Source organism: Alligator mississippiensis, chromosome 10 (genome assembly GCF_030867095.1).
Source record: "Alligator mississippiensis isolate rAllMis1 chromosome 10, rAllMis1, whole genome shotgun sequence".
In the NCBI taxonomy this organism is placed as follows: Eukaryota; Metazoa; Chordata; order Crocodylia; family Alligatoridae; genus Alligator; species Alligator mississippiensis.
Genome location: NC_081833.1, coordinates 52,350,225 through 52,366,683, shown reverse-complemented (window position 1 = coordinate 52,366,683; position 16,459 = coordinate 52,350,225). Strand labels below are relative to the sequence as shown.

The 16,459-nt window shown below is 40.9% G+C and overlaps 1 protein-coding gene and 1 long non-coding RNA gene across 6 annotated transcripts in view; one reads left to right on the top strand and one right to left on the bottom strand.

Annotated features, from left to right (window-relative positions):
- The window catches only part of HEATR3 (HEAT repeat containing 3), a 40,441-nt gene extending 34,905 nt beyond the window's left edge, over positions 1-5,536 (top strand). For all 5 annotated transcript variants that reach the window (XM_006273208.4, XM_019497496.2, XM_059713798.1 and 2 more), the window contains one exon: positions 197-5,536. In XM_006273208.4, the coding sequence (XP_006273270.1) occupies positions 197-310 (114 nt within the window). In that variant the 3' untranslated portion in view covers positions 311-5,536. The remainder of the gene's footprint in view (positions 1-196) is intronic.
- LOC109285694 (uncharacterized) overlaps positions 1-16,459 on the bottom strand; it is a 29,929-nt gene that overhangs the window by 8,965 nt on the left and 4,505 nt on the right. The gene's annotated exons all lie outside the window — the stretch shown is intronic.

The following is a 16,459-nucleotide window of genomic DNA, read 5'->3' as shown; positions in this document are numbered from 1 at the left end:
TGTGTGTACAAGCATGTGCTTGTGAAAGAGTGCAAGACAGTAGTGTCCTGCCAGAGGATATCAGAGTTCTTATAAAATTGGCTGATCCAGTCTGAAAGATTTGCCTTCTCTCGTGTGTGTGTGTGTGTGTGTGTGTGTGTGTGTGTGTGTGTGTAATAATCTCTCTCTCTCTCTGCAATATTTATATTTATTGCAGATACGGAAAGAAGGAAAAAAACAGTACAGCACGGACCAGTTGTGCGTCCTAGACAATATAAAAATGAATTTGAGAAGATTCATTGCCTACCAAGAGACATTGGGGAAAAAATGACTTCTTGAAAAAACAAAAGACTTTGAAAGCATTATAAGTAAAGGCTTTCTTGATTTTGATTTCCTTGTATTTAGAATTCTAGAATTGGAGGGGAAATGGGATTTTGTTTTGCTGTTAATGTTGCTTTTCTCATACAGTGTTTTTTATAATTCCTGGGTTGATGCAATATTAAAGCTGGCTTCAGCGTGTAAGTGCAGCATTAGTTTGAGACTAAATGTTAACACTGATGGAATGTACTCTTGCAATCTGGAGACCTGTAAATAGAATTTACTCTCCTTGTATAGAAATCTGTATTTTGGCACAAAATTAATTGAATAAGAAAGTAATAAAAATTATATCTTGGTGCATGGTAGGCCCAGGAAACCATAAAAAAATAGATACTTTGCAAAGGTCTAATGTTCAACTACTGTTTTAATGTTTATTGTTTGCTCTTAACAGTTTCTAGAGCTGAAAGTTTCCTAAGCAAAGTATGATAAGCGCATAGACTGTAACTGGCATTTAGATCTGTTGCCCTCAGGCTTATCAAAGAAGACATATCTTTCTACATGACCAGTAATTGTAGTTTGGGAAAACTTGTAAAAAGTACTTTTAAGATTTCTGAAAATCTGATTGATTTACTTCCCTCCTTTTAGAGCATATGTTAAACTTAAAAGTTTGTATTCAGGGAAGTATTAAATCTAATTACATACGTAACTTTTTATATTGAGGTATGATAAAAACTATTTTTTATAATTGGGTAAATTATACCCCACATGAATTATAAACTGAGATTTGAGAAAGGCTTATAAAATTCATTATATATTATAAAATTCATTCACTATTTTTGAAGCATCATGTATGCATAAAGATAAATAGAAATAAACTCTTCTTTGTTAATTAGTTTTTATTATCTAAAATTGGATGCTTTTGCTCTCCTGAATTAAATACTTGATTAAAAAAAACAAACTTGGAATGTGTATGTAGCTTGGAACAACAGGGAACATAGAGGAAAATACAGACAATGGTCTTCAAAACTTTATTCAGGTTATTTGGGTTACTAAGGCTGAAGTTTAATTCTGTTCAAAATTGTTATAATTGTGATTTTTAATCCTGGCAGGCCAACAGTTAAACCAGTTTCCAAAGCAATTCCATATTTTCTTAAGTAAATCCTGCTTCCTTCTAATTCATACTATCTCAGCTTTTGATTCTTAATATTTCACTATCTTTCTGTTTATGGTTACTTGTCTGTCTTTGTCTTTTTCTTTGGTGATAAGCCCTAGGATAGCTACCTCAGATGCTTGGTGGTAAGCCCTAGGATATCAAATCAACTCTAGCCATTGTCCAGGTTATGGATAAGTCCACAGTTTCTGAAAACCACACGATGTCTCTGACCTTAAGGGTAGTGAAGGCTAGATTCCCAAGATTTCTTAAAATCTTTTTCAAAGCCTGAAGGACCTACCAGTATTCTCCCCAAATTGCTACTTCAGTAAGAATCTTTGGGAATCCTTTAGATCAGGGCTGTCAAACTCACTTAGCTTCTTAGGCTAAGTGCAGACAGTCCAAAAGCCTGAGGCTGAATCGATTCAGTCTTTGCAGGTTTCTCTAAACTGCATAGATTGAACCAATAAGCAAGTGAACTGATGTTCACTTTTCAGACAGGAAAGGCAGCCAAACCCCTGCAATAGCCCAGACCAGTAGCCAGCGCCTCCCAACCACACCCCCTCCTCAGCCCCTAGGCAGTGGAGGAATGGGTGAGGGGGGAAAACCCACCTCTCCAGCCCATCACCAAACCCCCAGCCAGGAGCAGCCCAGCATGGGGTGCTTGAACCAAGGGCTTTACTCTGCCTTGGGGGCCAGCTCAGGGAGGGTGGATAGGGGCTGGGAACCAGAGTGGGGCTGGAGTCTTGTAGCCATACCCTCTTCAGCCTCCCAGCCAGTTGAGGACTGCAGGGGAGGGGGAAGAGGCAGGGGTGTAGCCCTTGCTGGGGCTTGGCTCCTGGCTCCCAACTCTGGGTTGGAGCGAAGCCTCCTGCTAAGGACTTCCTCTCCCTCTGCCCCCAGCCAGCCCAGAGGCCGAGAGGTAGTATGGCTCCTGGCTCTAGGGGCGGAGGGGCAAAATGAAGCCCCCTTGCTGCAGGCTTCCCCCACCACTCCCAGACAGGCAAGAGGCTGAGGAGGGGGCATGTTTCTTGGGTCCCAGTTCTCAGGGCAGAGTCAAGCCCCAGTGCCAGCTTCTTTCCCCATACCCCCACCCCTAGCCAGCCCAGAGACTGAGAAGGGAGCATGGCTCTGGAGGCAGTCAATCCTCCATTGCAGGCTCCCTGCTCTCTGTATGTCAGCAGCATCCAACTGGCAGTCTGGCAATCCACCCCCCTCCCTGTGCCAGTAGTAGTCAGGTGCTGGTCTGCTCCCCTACCTCTACCCCCTCCTTAGTCAGTCAGAGAAATAACAGTGCTCCAGCTAGGGAACAGAGGGGTTGGGGTAGACCCTGCTCCCCTGAAGCAGACAGAATAGCCCAGGGCTATTTTGAAAGTGGTTTAACTACACTGAACTTCTGTTCTGTTACAGGTTTAAATCAGTCTTTGATCACTTAAGCTGATTTATGTGTACCTTCTGTCCCTAACCTTAGGAGCCAGATTTGAACCACAGACCCCTTGGGGACTAGATCCAGACCCCAGACTGTCTCAGGAGCTGGGCAAATGGGAGACAGGGAGCTGTAGGGGTTAATGCAGCCAGTGTTTACCCCTGTTGCTGACACTCATCCCTAATGGTGCTTCATATGCTAGGTTTTGGCATTGGTCCCTGTCCCTTTTCCCCTCTCCCCTGAATTCCTGGGCCAAATGACATGGCTCTACAAATGATACAACCCACAGGCTGTTTGTTTGACAGCCCTGCCCTAGATTGATTGTAATTTTGGGAGCATCAATTAGTTGGTATGTTGCTTTTTCTTCAGATTACTAAAGATGGCTTGTTGCCTTAGACAAATAAGTAAATCATATCTCTGCTATCTAATTTAACTTCAAAATAACGGATAGGAGTAATAGTTGAAATACATGGATTTTCTTGTATTTTACAGAAGGCCAAGTGTTCTTTTGGTGATCTTTAATGACAATCTATTCAGAGCTGTTCTTTAATGTTAAATATCCAGACAGAAAATCAACCATGACTGGTTAAGTTAATGATTGAATTATCTAGTTGGGCTCATGCCTGAAATACAGGGAAAGCATTACCTAATGTTTGTCTCTTACCTAAGTGGCATAAGGAAATGCTAATGAATCTCAGATTGAGAAACTGGGCCATCTATCTCCCTGCTTTACATTGAGTACCATATTTATTCTTTTCTTGTGTTAGTATGGTTAAAAGAGCATGTTTAAATCATACAGAACTTTTTAAATATTGTGTAGGCCTAATATTAACATTTCATTATTGGAAGCATTAGTCAGTTAATTTCTGGTTTAATTTAAGACATTGAAACAAGTTAGCTTGGCCCTGTCTGAAAGAAATATCTCTGATAAAATAAATAAATATGGGAGGAACAATATCAACATCACAGCTCAGAGCAGACTTGGTTTGAAAGGTTTTAAGCCCTTAACCATATGGAGTTAATGTGCAAGCAATTTCAGTTCCTCATCACATCAACTCTATTCATGTTTACTGCCATAACAAATTAGTGTTAGGCTGGTTATTTAGAGCCTCTTTTAACCCTTCCCTTCCCTAAGTTAAATCTTAGGGATATTTTTTTTAGGTAGGAGTTCGGAGTCTGTCCCTAAAAAAATCTGTCTTCCTTCTGATCTTTTCTCTCTGTAGTCACTCTTGCAGTAATGCTGTAACACTTCACTACAAACTAAGTTTTTTTTTGTTTTGTTTTTTAAATTGGTTGTTGGGTTATAGTGGGCTCACACACCAGCTTTGCTGTACACTTTTCTCTTTATCATCTGTTCTTTTTTTAAAGGACTTTATCTCCCATTCAGCAGCATGTTCCATTTTGAAGTGACATCAGAGTCATAAGATGTTACAAAGCAAGGAGTGTGGTTGTGGTTTGCTGCTTTCTTTTCCCTCTCTTTGGAGTATGGGATTTGGAGCTGTTTGGCCCTATTTTAACTGAACCCCAGCAGTGAAGTGGTGTGTAATTTGTACATTTTGCTATAATTACTGAAGTTTTAAGATTAATTAATTGTTTGTCTCAGAAGTTTGTCATTGTATTTTGCGTAAATGACATCATTCTGATTTTACAAGCATCTATTGATTCTGTACTGAAATAGACTTCAGATCCTCTTTTAAATAGTCTGTCTTGCCACTAGCCACTGCTAGTTTATAGCTCTTTTTAAGTAGCACACCAACATCCTTGGCTATCCGTTTTAGGTGCAGGGTAGCAATATGGCTTGTGGTATGAAGACTTTTTAAGAAAAAAAAAAAAAGCTACAGACCATAGTATACAAGAATCTCTGTTCAAACAAAACAAATATAAAAAAATAACCCCATGAATGGAGAAAGAGAAATACATTTACTACCTCCTCAATAGTCTTCCAGCTCTTAGCACCTTCAGACTTTCTATGCTGCTCATATTCCTGATTTAGTTTTCCCTCTTAGCATTGTAGGGCTGATGAGATGCTAGAAAAGTCTTTTTCCAGAAAGCATTCAGTGAGTAAACACAATCCTCCTCATGACCCCTTGAACTGCACACCCTAGTCTAATCTTTATGTCTCTTTCTAAAAGACAACTTCCATAAGCTTTGAACTCGAATACAAGCTAAAACACAAACCTGGTGAGTTACCATGGTAATACTATAATAGTGACATAGGACTAAACCTTCAGATATTTGCATGCCATCATTAAGCAGCCAATGCAAAGATTCTGTTTTTACATTTACCTCTTAAAACTATCACACTTGTATATTTAAAATTGCTATATAACATGAATGTATACCTCTGTGAGCCAAGTCTCAAATATAGGGTAAGAACAAAGAGAAGAAGGTGAATTACCAAGGGAGCAGTTTTAGCAATTGGTTTCTTCTTTAAATTCTAGACACTGCTTCTCCCCTGTTGAGACTCCTTTTTTTCTCCCTTATCTCTCTTGTAAAGATGATCTATGCTCTTTGATGTCCTCTACTCTTTGTTAGATCCCTTTATATGTTTCAGTTGCTTCCTCTGAACAGTGCAATCCTTCATGCTGCAAGCTTTTTGGCAATCATTACACTTATTTTTAATGCTGAATTAGAGATAATAAAATATTTTACTTGAGAAAATACTGAAGATTTATGTTCTTTTTCCCAAATGGGTTTTAAAGTTGAAGCATGTATACCTCTGTTGCATTAACTTTTTAAAATTCTAATGACAACATAGCAGAAAGAAAACAATTTAACATTCATCGTATAGGCTTTATGGCTAAGTACAGACATTCAAAAAGCCCAAGGCAGAATCAGTTCAATATAGGCATTCCTCTAAGCTGCGACTGAACCGATAACCAACTGAACTGACATTCAGTTTTCAATTGGGAAAGGCAGGGGGAGGCCTGCACTGACCGAGGCCAGTAGGCAGGGGGCGCTAGAGCACATCTCCCAGTCTGCTGGCCATTGTCAGCCCAGCCAAGTGTCCCCAATTGGCTCCTCAGTACATGTCCCTAACCCCCTACCGTCCCCACATAGGGGGTTAAGGAGCCTGCTGTCTGGGTGCTGGCTCACTTTGGGGGAGCATTCCCCAGCCTAGACAGCCCTGGGGAGCTGAGGGGAATTTCTCCCTCTCACAGCTGCTGATTGCTTTAGCTGCTGCCACCAGAGGGAGGGAGAGAGAAGGAGTTCTTCTGGCTGGGTGCCTGCCCCTGCAGCACAGCATGGGTGTGCCAGGGATCCCCCACCCAGCCCAGGGTCTTGCAGCCCCAGGGAGCTAAGGGGAATTCTTCCCCTCCCAAACCCCAGAGATGCTTGCCTTAGCTGTTGCAAGTTTCAGGGATAGCCTGGGGCAGCCTCAGGGAGCACAGGGAGGTTCTTCTGCTGCCCTGCAACTCGCAGCAACTGAGGCAAAACCAAATGCAGAGGAGCAGGAGAACTTCCCTCCACTCCCTGAGGCTGCCTGAGACTCACAGGAGCCAAGGCAAGCAGCTCTGGGGTTTGGGAGGGAAATAATTCCTCCCCCCACAGTTCCCTGGGGTGCCCTGGGCTGGGATGAGGGGAAGCACCTCAATGCAGGGGCTCCCTGGTGCCCCCATGCTGGGCTGCAAGGTCAGGCACCCAGCTGGGAGGACTTCATCCTGTGGCAGCCAGTGAAGCAATCAGCAGCTTGGAGGGGGGAGGGCTACTGATGGTCAAAAAGCCCACACCGCAGGGGCTTTCCCTCCCCACCCTCCCCACAATGCTGTGTAGACCCTGGCTAAGGGGGGTCTGGGATCTGTTCCACCCCTCCCCACCCAACCCATTCTTATGCTGACCCACAGGAAGCAGGCTAAGGAACAGAGGTGTGAGCAATCCCTGCTCCATTGGAGGAGACAGCATAGCCCAAGGCTGCAAAGCATCATGAGATTCTGGGAGACTGTGAGTTAACTTGAATCAGGAAGGGATCTGGGACAGAAGTTCCATAAACTGGTTTGATCTAAACCAGTTAAGTCTGATACTGCATCCAACCAGGTTTATCTTAACTGGTTTTGGCCATTTTGAAAGTGATTTATGTCCACTGAACAGGTTGTGTACAGGTTTAAACCAATTTCCAATCACTTAAACCAGTTTATATGTAACTTTTGTCCCTAGCCTAATGGTTTTTATTCCTTTGTCATGATGTGTTCCAAGAAAACAACTGACACGCATAAAAAACAGGAAAATCCACAATTAGATTGGTGAAATCCAGTGGATTAAAGAATGCTCTTATAAAGGATGAAAGGATTTCACATTTAGATATTGCCTGCCATTCCTATTTGTTCTTGTAGGGTGGAAAGCAAGTTACAGAGTTGAAGAATTTCTACGCTTTGTGAAATTCTGAAATAAAATACTTTTTGAGTGGGTGAAAAAAATGAACCAAAGGTGATTACATCTATGACTAACATCCTTTCCTCCCCCTGCTTTAGAGAGTTGCCAAGATGTGTTTTTATGATATCCTGTTAATGGGAGAAACAAGGGGATGTTGGGGCCTGGAGAATTCCCTGGCAGTTGAGATTGGTGGTTGGAAGCTGGGGGAAGAGTCTAAAGAAAGTATAATTACTAAGAAAGCCCTAAGAAAGCCCTTACTAAGAAAGGCAAGAAAAAGCTAATGGAAAGCAGCATAAACTAAAGAACAGGGTCAGGAATCTGACCATATGAGGAAGAGAGTTGTATTGTAAACACAACAGGATTCAAGGTTGGATTACCTGGATTGTAAATCCAACTTTGATTATGTTGCTTCTAAAATGCACATAATATACCTACCTAAGAAAAGACCGATCTTATTAGTGTTTGGAAAGTGTCGTGAGGCTGTCCTCATGGAAGAATATCAATGTTCTTCCTCAGTAAGATGAGGAATGGAAAAGGTTTTGGAAATAAGAATTCACAGGCACAAAAGTAGAGAAATCCCTCTGAAAAGATAAGGGGATTCCTGCCTCTTGATACTCTATATGTATGTGCATGCATACCCAGAGCAAACTGCTACCTGCTGTGACAATCATTCCAGAAGATGAACGGTGGACTAGTTTGCAAGATTCTTTTACGGTGCAAAGCAGAAATGTGTTAGCACCATCACCCACTGAGCTCCACATACATTACTGTTGTCAGAAATGATTTGACATTTCAGGAAGGTGATAGTCCAGAGTAACAGCCCTATAAACCCTGAGATTAAAACATGATCTTATTTTGAAATGCCTTTGGTACTTTCCAGAATACTGGCCAGGAGCAATGCAAGATATGGGCTGGACTCTACTATCCTCACTCACTTTTAGTGCCTTATGCTAAGCATTTCTAGCAGAATCCAAACTGCCTAGATGTTAGAAAATTAACTGAGCAAATTCAACATGGTTTTGGGAATTTTTTATATTTTTCTTCTGTAAATCCCTAATAAGCCATGTACAGCTAGAGCTAAATGCATGAAAGAAGTTTAAGCAGCCATGGGGAAGCCTGTTGCGTTGAACTATAATCTAAAATTTCAGACCAAGCCTCTTAGTTATTACTTCCAAAATACAGACAGCACAGTAGTAAACATTGGAAGTGAAGACACAATCCCCTGACCCATCAACATTTTCTTCTTGCTGAAATAATTTGCCCTGGGAAAGGGATGGCCAGTTTAAGATTTTTAACGTTTCCATACGTAGTAAGAAACCCCAGACAGTAGATTACATCATACGTCAGAAAACTTGCTTCTGACTTTAGCAAATGCTTAAATTGTTACATACCTGATACAAGAACCCAAATGGGTATTTTTCAAACGACCACACCAAGACAGAGTGAAATGTTAATGACTTGTATAACTGATGATTATTGGTCTAGAGGTCCTGTTACGCATTTACGGGATTTTTCACCAGTAAACTAAGTGCTGAAAAAAAGGTCTTAATTGTTGCCTTCATGAGAAAAGAAATCAAATAATTACTTCTGACTAGCAATGGGAAACAAAACGAAAGGTGTATACAATAAATCTATACCACCAGCTTGGTGATCTCACTGCAACGGTCTTCCCTACCAACCCTTTTGGACTGGAGACAGAACTCAGACTAGAACTCTGCCTACTTTCTTTTTTCTCGTGCAAGTAATTCCCAAGCTGTGTTTTCTCTCCTTTTCAAACTCTGTATATTCTACTTCCTCTTGAAATTATTGATGTATACCTCATATACACTGTTAGCATTTATTCTACATAGGTGGCCGCCTACCAAATTTGTGGCGGCTGCCTCCCAATTTTGCAGGCAGAATGTAGGGCCTGGCAGCCACTTCATGGGTGGGACGTGCCCCCCCCGACTGGCTCTGCCCCTTGCCACTGGCTGGCTGTGAGGGCTGCCTGTCATGTGGCCCCAACCCTTGCTATTGATTGGTAGAGAGGAGCTGGACCACATGACAGGCAGCCCTCACAACCAATCAGCAGCAAGAAGCAGCATCCATCTGGCTGGCAGCCCTTCAAGTGGGCAGACCACCCCCTTCCCCACTTCAGTAGGCTGTCACAGTGTCTTGAGGACTGTTGGCTCTCTTTGGGGAGCCAGCATTTTCTTTTCAGTAACTTTCTCCCCCACTCCATGGATTTTGCGAAACTGAGATTTTGATAGGCCCCTATACGTATGATATACCTATTCTGTCACTGCAGTCACTGTTGTCATAGCTTTCAAGTAGCTCAGTCAAGCAGTGGCAGTACAAGCTGACTGTCTAAGAAATTATCTTGCTTCCTGGGTGGGCTTTACAATTCACGCTGAGTTCTGTGCTAGCCTGCTACCAGCATGCAAGCTATCATAGATAGCATTGCAGAAATGCCCACAACAGTTCTCTTTATACCCATCTATTTAGAGATATCTATCTAATTTACTAGTTTGGTGTATTCACACAAGGACTTGGTGTATTCAGCCAGTATAATTAGGATTTTTAACAATTTTCTCTGATTAATAAAAATCACAAATTCCCTGATGAAAAATCGCAAATTCTCTGACAAAGCCCCCAAAATCCTTTATTAAAATTAAAAGCCCCCTGGCAGCACTCCCCAACCCTGCTGGTGCCCTTCATGCACCCCCAGTGCCTCCCCCAACCCTGGTGCCTCTCACTGGTGCCTCTCACTGCCCCCAAAGTCCCCCCCAATATTGCTGGTAATACAAAAGGGTAATTGTGTATATACAGCAATATGCAGCAGCAACGTGACTACATTGCCTTCTCATAAGACAATGACGTGTCAATGATGTTTCCAAATGTGCTTGGTTACCCAAAGGTGTTTCCATTAGTGCATTCTAGGAGAATCTGGACAACTCTTTGCTAGTATCTGAGAAGGTGGTGGGTATTTTTTTCCTTTTCCTTTCTGTCTAGATCTTCACTACCTGACACTGGTGAGACAAGGGCTGAGCTAAGATGCATGCTTTTATGTAAACTGTTGTTATTCTGTGTCAATCTGCAGAGGTGTATATTTTCTATAGTTTTCTCCCTTCCTAGGAATACCAGTCTTGCAGCTCAAGTTATTCTGCCTGAGCAAGAAAGAAATGCTTGTAAAAGACAGAAAATCTGTGACAAGGCACCTGGTCTTTAAGATGCAGTTGGTCTGATTCATATTGAAAGTGTGAACTTCAGTGATGTTAGATTTTGAAAGTCAGACCCACCTCTTCCCAGCAGTAATCAAGAAATCGGAGGATAACAGTGGCAGAACTTAGAGCATTCAACAGCTCATATGTGAAATAGTATCCCTGTAAAGGAAGACTTGCATTAGTAGATAGGATACTAGAGCATACCACTTAACAGATCTTAGCAAAGGATCAGTAGGTAATCTGTTCCATCACCAATTGTTTTTTAACATCCAAACTGTAAACTCTCTGGAACAAGGACTGTTGCCTTTGTTACTTCTCTCTACAGTGTCTAGCAGAATGGAGTCCTGACACTTTATTAGGATTCCAAAGAGTTATGGAAACATAAATAACAATTAGCCAAGTATACCATTGAGAGGTATCGTAGATTTTTTTTATGTGCAACCTGCGTGGCTGCTACCACTGGGTGACTTGCTGTTGGCATCATGGTGGAGAGTATTAATGGTGGCAGCAAGATTAATTTGGAGAACAGGTTTCATGTATAAAAGGGTCAGTGGTGAAAGTGTGTAAGATAGTAAAAAGGCTGTTCATCATTGAGAGTGAAGTGTCAGGTCATGGACTAGGGAGAGAAAAGATTGGATGGAGATGTACAGAAAAGCCACATGGTAAAGTAAGGATTATAACTTTGCTTAATGCAGTGGAGAAACTGAAACCAGAAGAAAAGGACTAATACAACTGAAGCAATGAATAAAGACTACTTTGGCATCATTTTTAAATTAAAGGTGAATATGAGATTGCAATAATCAAGGCAGCAGTCAAGAAATCTTGAAAAATGTTACAACTGAAAAATTAGGATGATTTGGATGTGGCCTGCATGTTACAGAGTAAAGAGTATAAGGTGGAGCAGTATTCATACAATCACAGGTTATTTTGGTCCTCAGCCCTCCATCCATCTAAAACACTGTAAGGCCTTCCAGATGGGGATTGCCTCTATCAGTGTACAGCACCTAGTTCATTTGGGCCTTGATTTCAATGAAGCCCTCCAGGCACTATGATAATACAATATGTTTATCTTCTTTACTACTTAAAGGAGAGAGATTCTGAATCTCTACCTATTCAACAGCAGTAGGACAGGCAGAACTTGTCCTTCCCCTCCCTTGATCTCAGCTAATGAACAGATGCATCTCATATTATACAGATGACTGTTATTTCTACTAGTTTCTTGCCATAGATAATAATAAAAGCTAAAACAATTTAGAGCATTCAAAAATGTTAAAATACACACCCACTGACAAATCCAGGGTATGTCTAACATGTTCTATGTTAAAGTTAAGGACTGAGTTGTTCACAGGCCTGTTGGAGGAATGGATAACCTTTTAAGCAGTGTAAGTTTTTATCGTGACATTTTCTCACATAAGAGACAAAAGGAGCAAATTAAAGACATGAGGTAAGAGAAATTTGTTTGTTTTAAATAAGATTACCAAGATTTGTTTGCAATTGCTATTCAAAAAAGCCATTGGAAAAATCAGCATGCTGCATACAAAGAACAAGTATTACCTTGAAAACTCAAGGTTGTCCTCTCCTGGATAATAGATTTTCAGCAAAAACATGCTTAAGGAGTAACAGATACAAAGTCTTGTCCCTGTCATTGCAAATTTAAATCCAGTCCAAAGTAGTAGCAATCAAAAGATATCTGATGGCTCCTTTCTGGAATACATGAAGTGAGCAGGTGGTCTCAGTCCAGTTTGCAGCAGATATATCCACATCACAAAAACCATGACACTTGGCACAAGCTGCAAACCTTGCTGGCAGTCTCAGAAGACAGGACTGATGTAGTTTCTCACTCCCAGAGTTATTTTCCATCAGGGTTGAGGCACAGCAAGAGTACAAGTGGGAAAACTTATACTGTCTTTATCTATGTCTAAGCCCATAGCTACTTGATGAGGTATATCTGGTGTCTTTAAGTAATACTAAAAAATCCATGCAAAGTATTTAATCCTTTACAAATCAAGACTTGATTTCTGAAATCTAATTACACTATAATTTCACTTTGTTTCTATATCTTTCTTTTTTTTTCCAGTGGTTTCAATACTATCTAGAAATATGAGCTAATCAGTCAGTTTCTGGCCAGCTGACATTTAAAATTTTTCATGTTTAATTTGTCCTCCATTAAATATTTCCCAGGAAAGGCTATTGTTTTTTACATCTTGTTAAAGTGTCATTAATTAACTAAAATATATACTTCAGATAGAGACTTTTTTGCAATTTTCAAACAGATTAAATTAGAAAGTTTGAACTGAATTCCAAAGTTCACCTGGTAGAACATGCAAAGGGGTATTTATTTTACTGAGTCAAAAAGAGCATATTACTAAAGCTTTTAATCAGGCATACTCCTTTTCAAATATTCCTTATTTGTATGAAAAGCACCTTATAGGAAAATTATATGACACAATTAAACAGGGGGCAGGAACTTACATGAGCATATGTCAGTTGATCCATTGTACCTGCTTCCTGTGTTTTCCCCTATCCTGTAGTAGGGAAACTAAGCCAGGGAAAATTTACACAGGAGTGAAAGAGCTGCTTGATTACTGCAGTTTTGCTTCCACTTACTCTAAAACTGAGCAGAGGCACAAAACAGTTACAGTTAAAATGGATCCGCTTAAAACACAGTAAAGCTTCCCCCTCTCTTTTTGATAGTATAATTGTATTTGTCTGTCCATACCCACTATTTAGGACCAAAACTGAATACTTTTTATTTTAACTGGGCACAAGCTGCAAACCTTGGTTCCAGGCGCTGCTTGCATTTTGTAGGGTTTAAAGCCCAGAATAAATACTGAAACATCATGATGCCATTTCAAGTGTCCTGAATACTATGACAGCGTTTGATAAAGGATTTTCCTACTTCAGAGGGGCACTTGTGAAGTTAAATTCATTTATGTTTTTGAGGTATTCTAGTAGAGCGATGGAGGGCACAATGTCAATGGCTAGGTTTCTGAGCTGCTGTGATAAAGGAATCACTGAGATTTTTATGCATCTCTTCCCTCTTCATATATATATGAGAGAGAGAGAATCACTAGCAATTTTTTAGTTATTGGAGAATCGAAGACACTTAGCATTTTTGTAATGCTTGAGGAAAATCATTTTAGTAATATTTGAGTTATTGGAGAGTAAAATATATTTTTAGCATTTTTTAATATTTTGGTTTTTGGTTTAGTGGTTAACTCAGAAAAATATCTGACCCATTAATACACTGACTGCAATTTTTGCAAGTAGAGTGCATCTATTAAGATTTGAGGGGACAGAAACAAATGTTGACAGAAAAGTCAGTTTGAGAATATGTGGGTGTACTTCCACTGCTCCTGTCTCCCACAAATCCTAATGATGTCTCCTGCTTTTATGACATCACAGTGTTCAGTGTCATGTCCATATTTGACAGCAAAAGAACTGCTGGTGGGAAAGTTTGTAGATGCTAACCCGCAACCCTGCCAGGACTTTGGCAAAATGCTTAACATTACACACTGTGGGTGCATTTAAACTTGTGCTTTACTGCAGACTAGATTAATCATCAATTAAAGCATCACCGTTTACATGTGTACCAGAGCACAGTAAATTAATTCTGTCATAAGATGGTACTGTTGGAGACAGTACTCTCTTACAGCAGTGTAATTTACTGCACTAAAACATGTGTGGATGCTGATGGCAGGTGTAAATTGCATCCAGCCAGGTGTGGGGAGGCTGCTTTACCCCAGCTCAAATTGCTGCTGTCCCAGGTGTACATGTAGATCCTGCTCCTGGGAGCAGTTTTCTCCACCTCAAACGGCTCTGGAGTTCATTGGGTCGCATTCATTGACTGTAGATGCACCCAGTGTCTGAGAACCAAATCACAGCAGAATTGGGATGTAAGTTGCTGTATTTTTCTAGGGATATTTTTTTTAATTGGGCTTATGACCCTTTCTTCTACTTCCTGGTATATTAAGAAAGCAACTTAAAAAACAATAGTTATTTTCTTGCCTCTTCCGCTCCCATTCCCCAATTCCTTGAAATATCAGAACCCCCCATTTTGATTCTTTTTTCTTTCTCTGGAGGACTTGGTAGGTCTCAGAAAATGTTTATAAATTTTCACAATATATTTGGGAAAATGGTGTTACTGAGAATTTAACAAACACTTTCCATCTCCATGAGGTGCCTGTGCTCATGTCCCTTCATTTGTTCCCAGTTGGTTCTGATGGCAGTTTGTGCTAAGTCCTAATTTTCAAAGCAATTAATATGTCAAACCCAGCCCCATCAAAGACTGAATTTCATTCTATGAAGCCTTACTCTTATTAGACAATGCAGATCCCATATCCCAAGGTGAAACATGCAAGTGCAAACTAGGAAGAGCAAATAGGACAGTTATTAATGGATCTCAATGTGTGGGGAGGAAAAGGAGTATGTCTGGTGCCTGGTTCTTGGAAGGTGGATGAATATGGGTGACTTTAGTCTGCTTGTCTGGTGGTGATGCTCTGAGAGAGCATTTGTTTTGGGGCTGTGTGCTCTGGGTGTTTTCTGTGGGAGGATCATAAGAGTATAGAAGTACACAAAAGACAGCTCCTAAGCAAATAGCAGGAGTGAGTGAAGAGGTTGCAGATCCAAGGCTTATCAGGGCAGGTCCAAGCCTGAGGCAGCTGCCAGCACACAGGGCAGCGCCAGCTCTTGCCATGCCAGTTGTGCTGACATGGTCAGCTTTTGCACCCCTGGCAAAGGAGATGCTTGGGGCTGGTGTCCTGGTTGTCCCCCTCAGTTACACTGCACCAGTCAGAGACAAAGCACACAGAGCGATCTCATTGAGTGCACACAGACATTCAAAGTGCAGCAGCATTAGAAAAATGGAACATTTGAACATCTGAAGACAGATTTACAGCCTCCCCTGTTGCCCCTTACTCCCTACCATTGGAGTGCTTCAAAATCATATATGCTGCTGCAGTCAGCCACAGACGTATGGTTCTGTTTCCCCCCCACTTCCCCCTGCCAACTCTTAGAAGTTGAGGGGGAGCGGAATGGACCATCAGCATAACCCTGTATCTCCCCACTGCCTTTCCCCCAGTGAAAGGAGAGGAGCAGGAAGCAGCTCAAAACCTAGTGGGCAGCCTGAAAGCTGTGTATAAACTATAATAGAGGCTCATAAAAAAGTGCATGCTGCAGATCAAAAAGGATAGCAAGGAGTTTAGTAAGAACTGCATGGTTTTAACAGCAGAGTAAAGGAGGCTAGTGAAGACAAAAAGGCATTATTCCAAAAGGGTTTTTTGCAATTTCTCGGTCTAGTAAAAGGTATCATTTTGGAACCAAGAATTCTAGATTTTTTAATTTCCTTTTATTCCCAAAGTAGAAGACATGCTTAAATGAGGAAAACAGGAATGCATGCACAATTTGGCAAAAGCATGGTGAGGTAGGTCAAAAAAGGATTTTGAGGAGCAGCTTGTAAAAAATGTGGATTAATAATAAGATTTTTTAATACCTCAGAAATAGGAAACAGAAAAGAGTCAGTGGGACTATTAGATGACCAAAGTGTAAAAACGACAGGAGGGCCATAGCGGAGAAAGGGAATGAATTCTTTGAATCAGTCTTTATAGCAGAGGATATTGAGAAGATTCCCACACCAAATCAATTCTTCTTAGCAGATAAACCCAAAGAGTTGGATCAAATTGAAGTGACAATAAAGTAGGTTTTAGAACAAATCAATAAATTAAACACTAGTAAGTCACTGGCACCAGATGGCATTCACTCAAGAGTTCTGAAGGAACTCAGATGTGAAATTGCAGAACTGTTGGCAATAATAAGTAACCTATTGTTACAAATGGGTTCTTTGCCAGAGGACTGGCACATTGCCAACAAAACACCTGTCTTCAGAAAGGATTCCAGAGGTGATCCTGGGAACTATAGACCATTGAGTCTTGCTTCTATTCCTCACAAATGGTTAGCATCCCTAATAAAAATAAAATGAGCAGTCACATGGATAAATACAAGGTACAGGGGAAG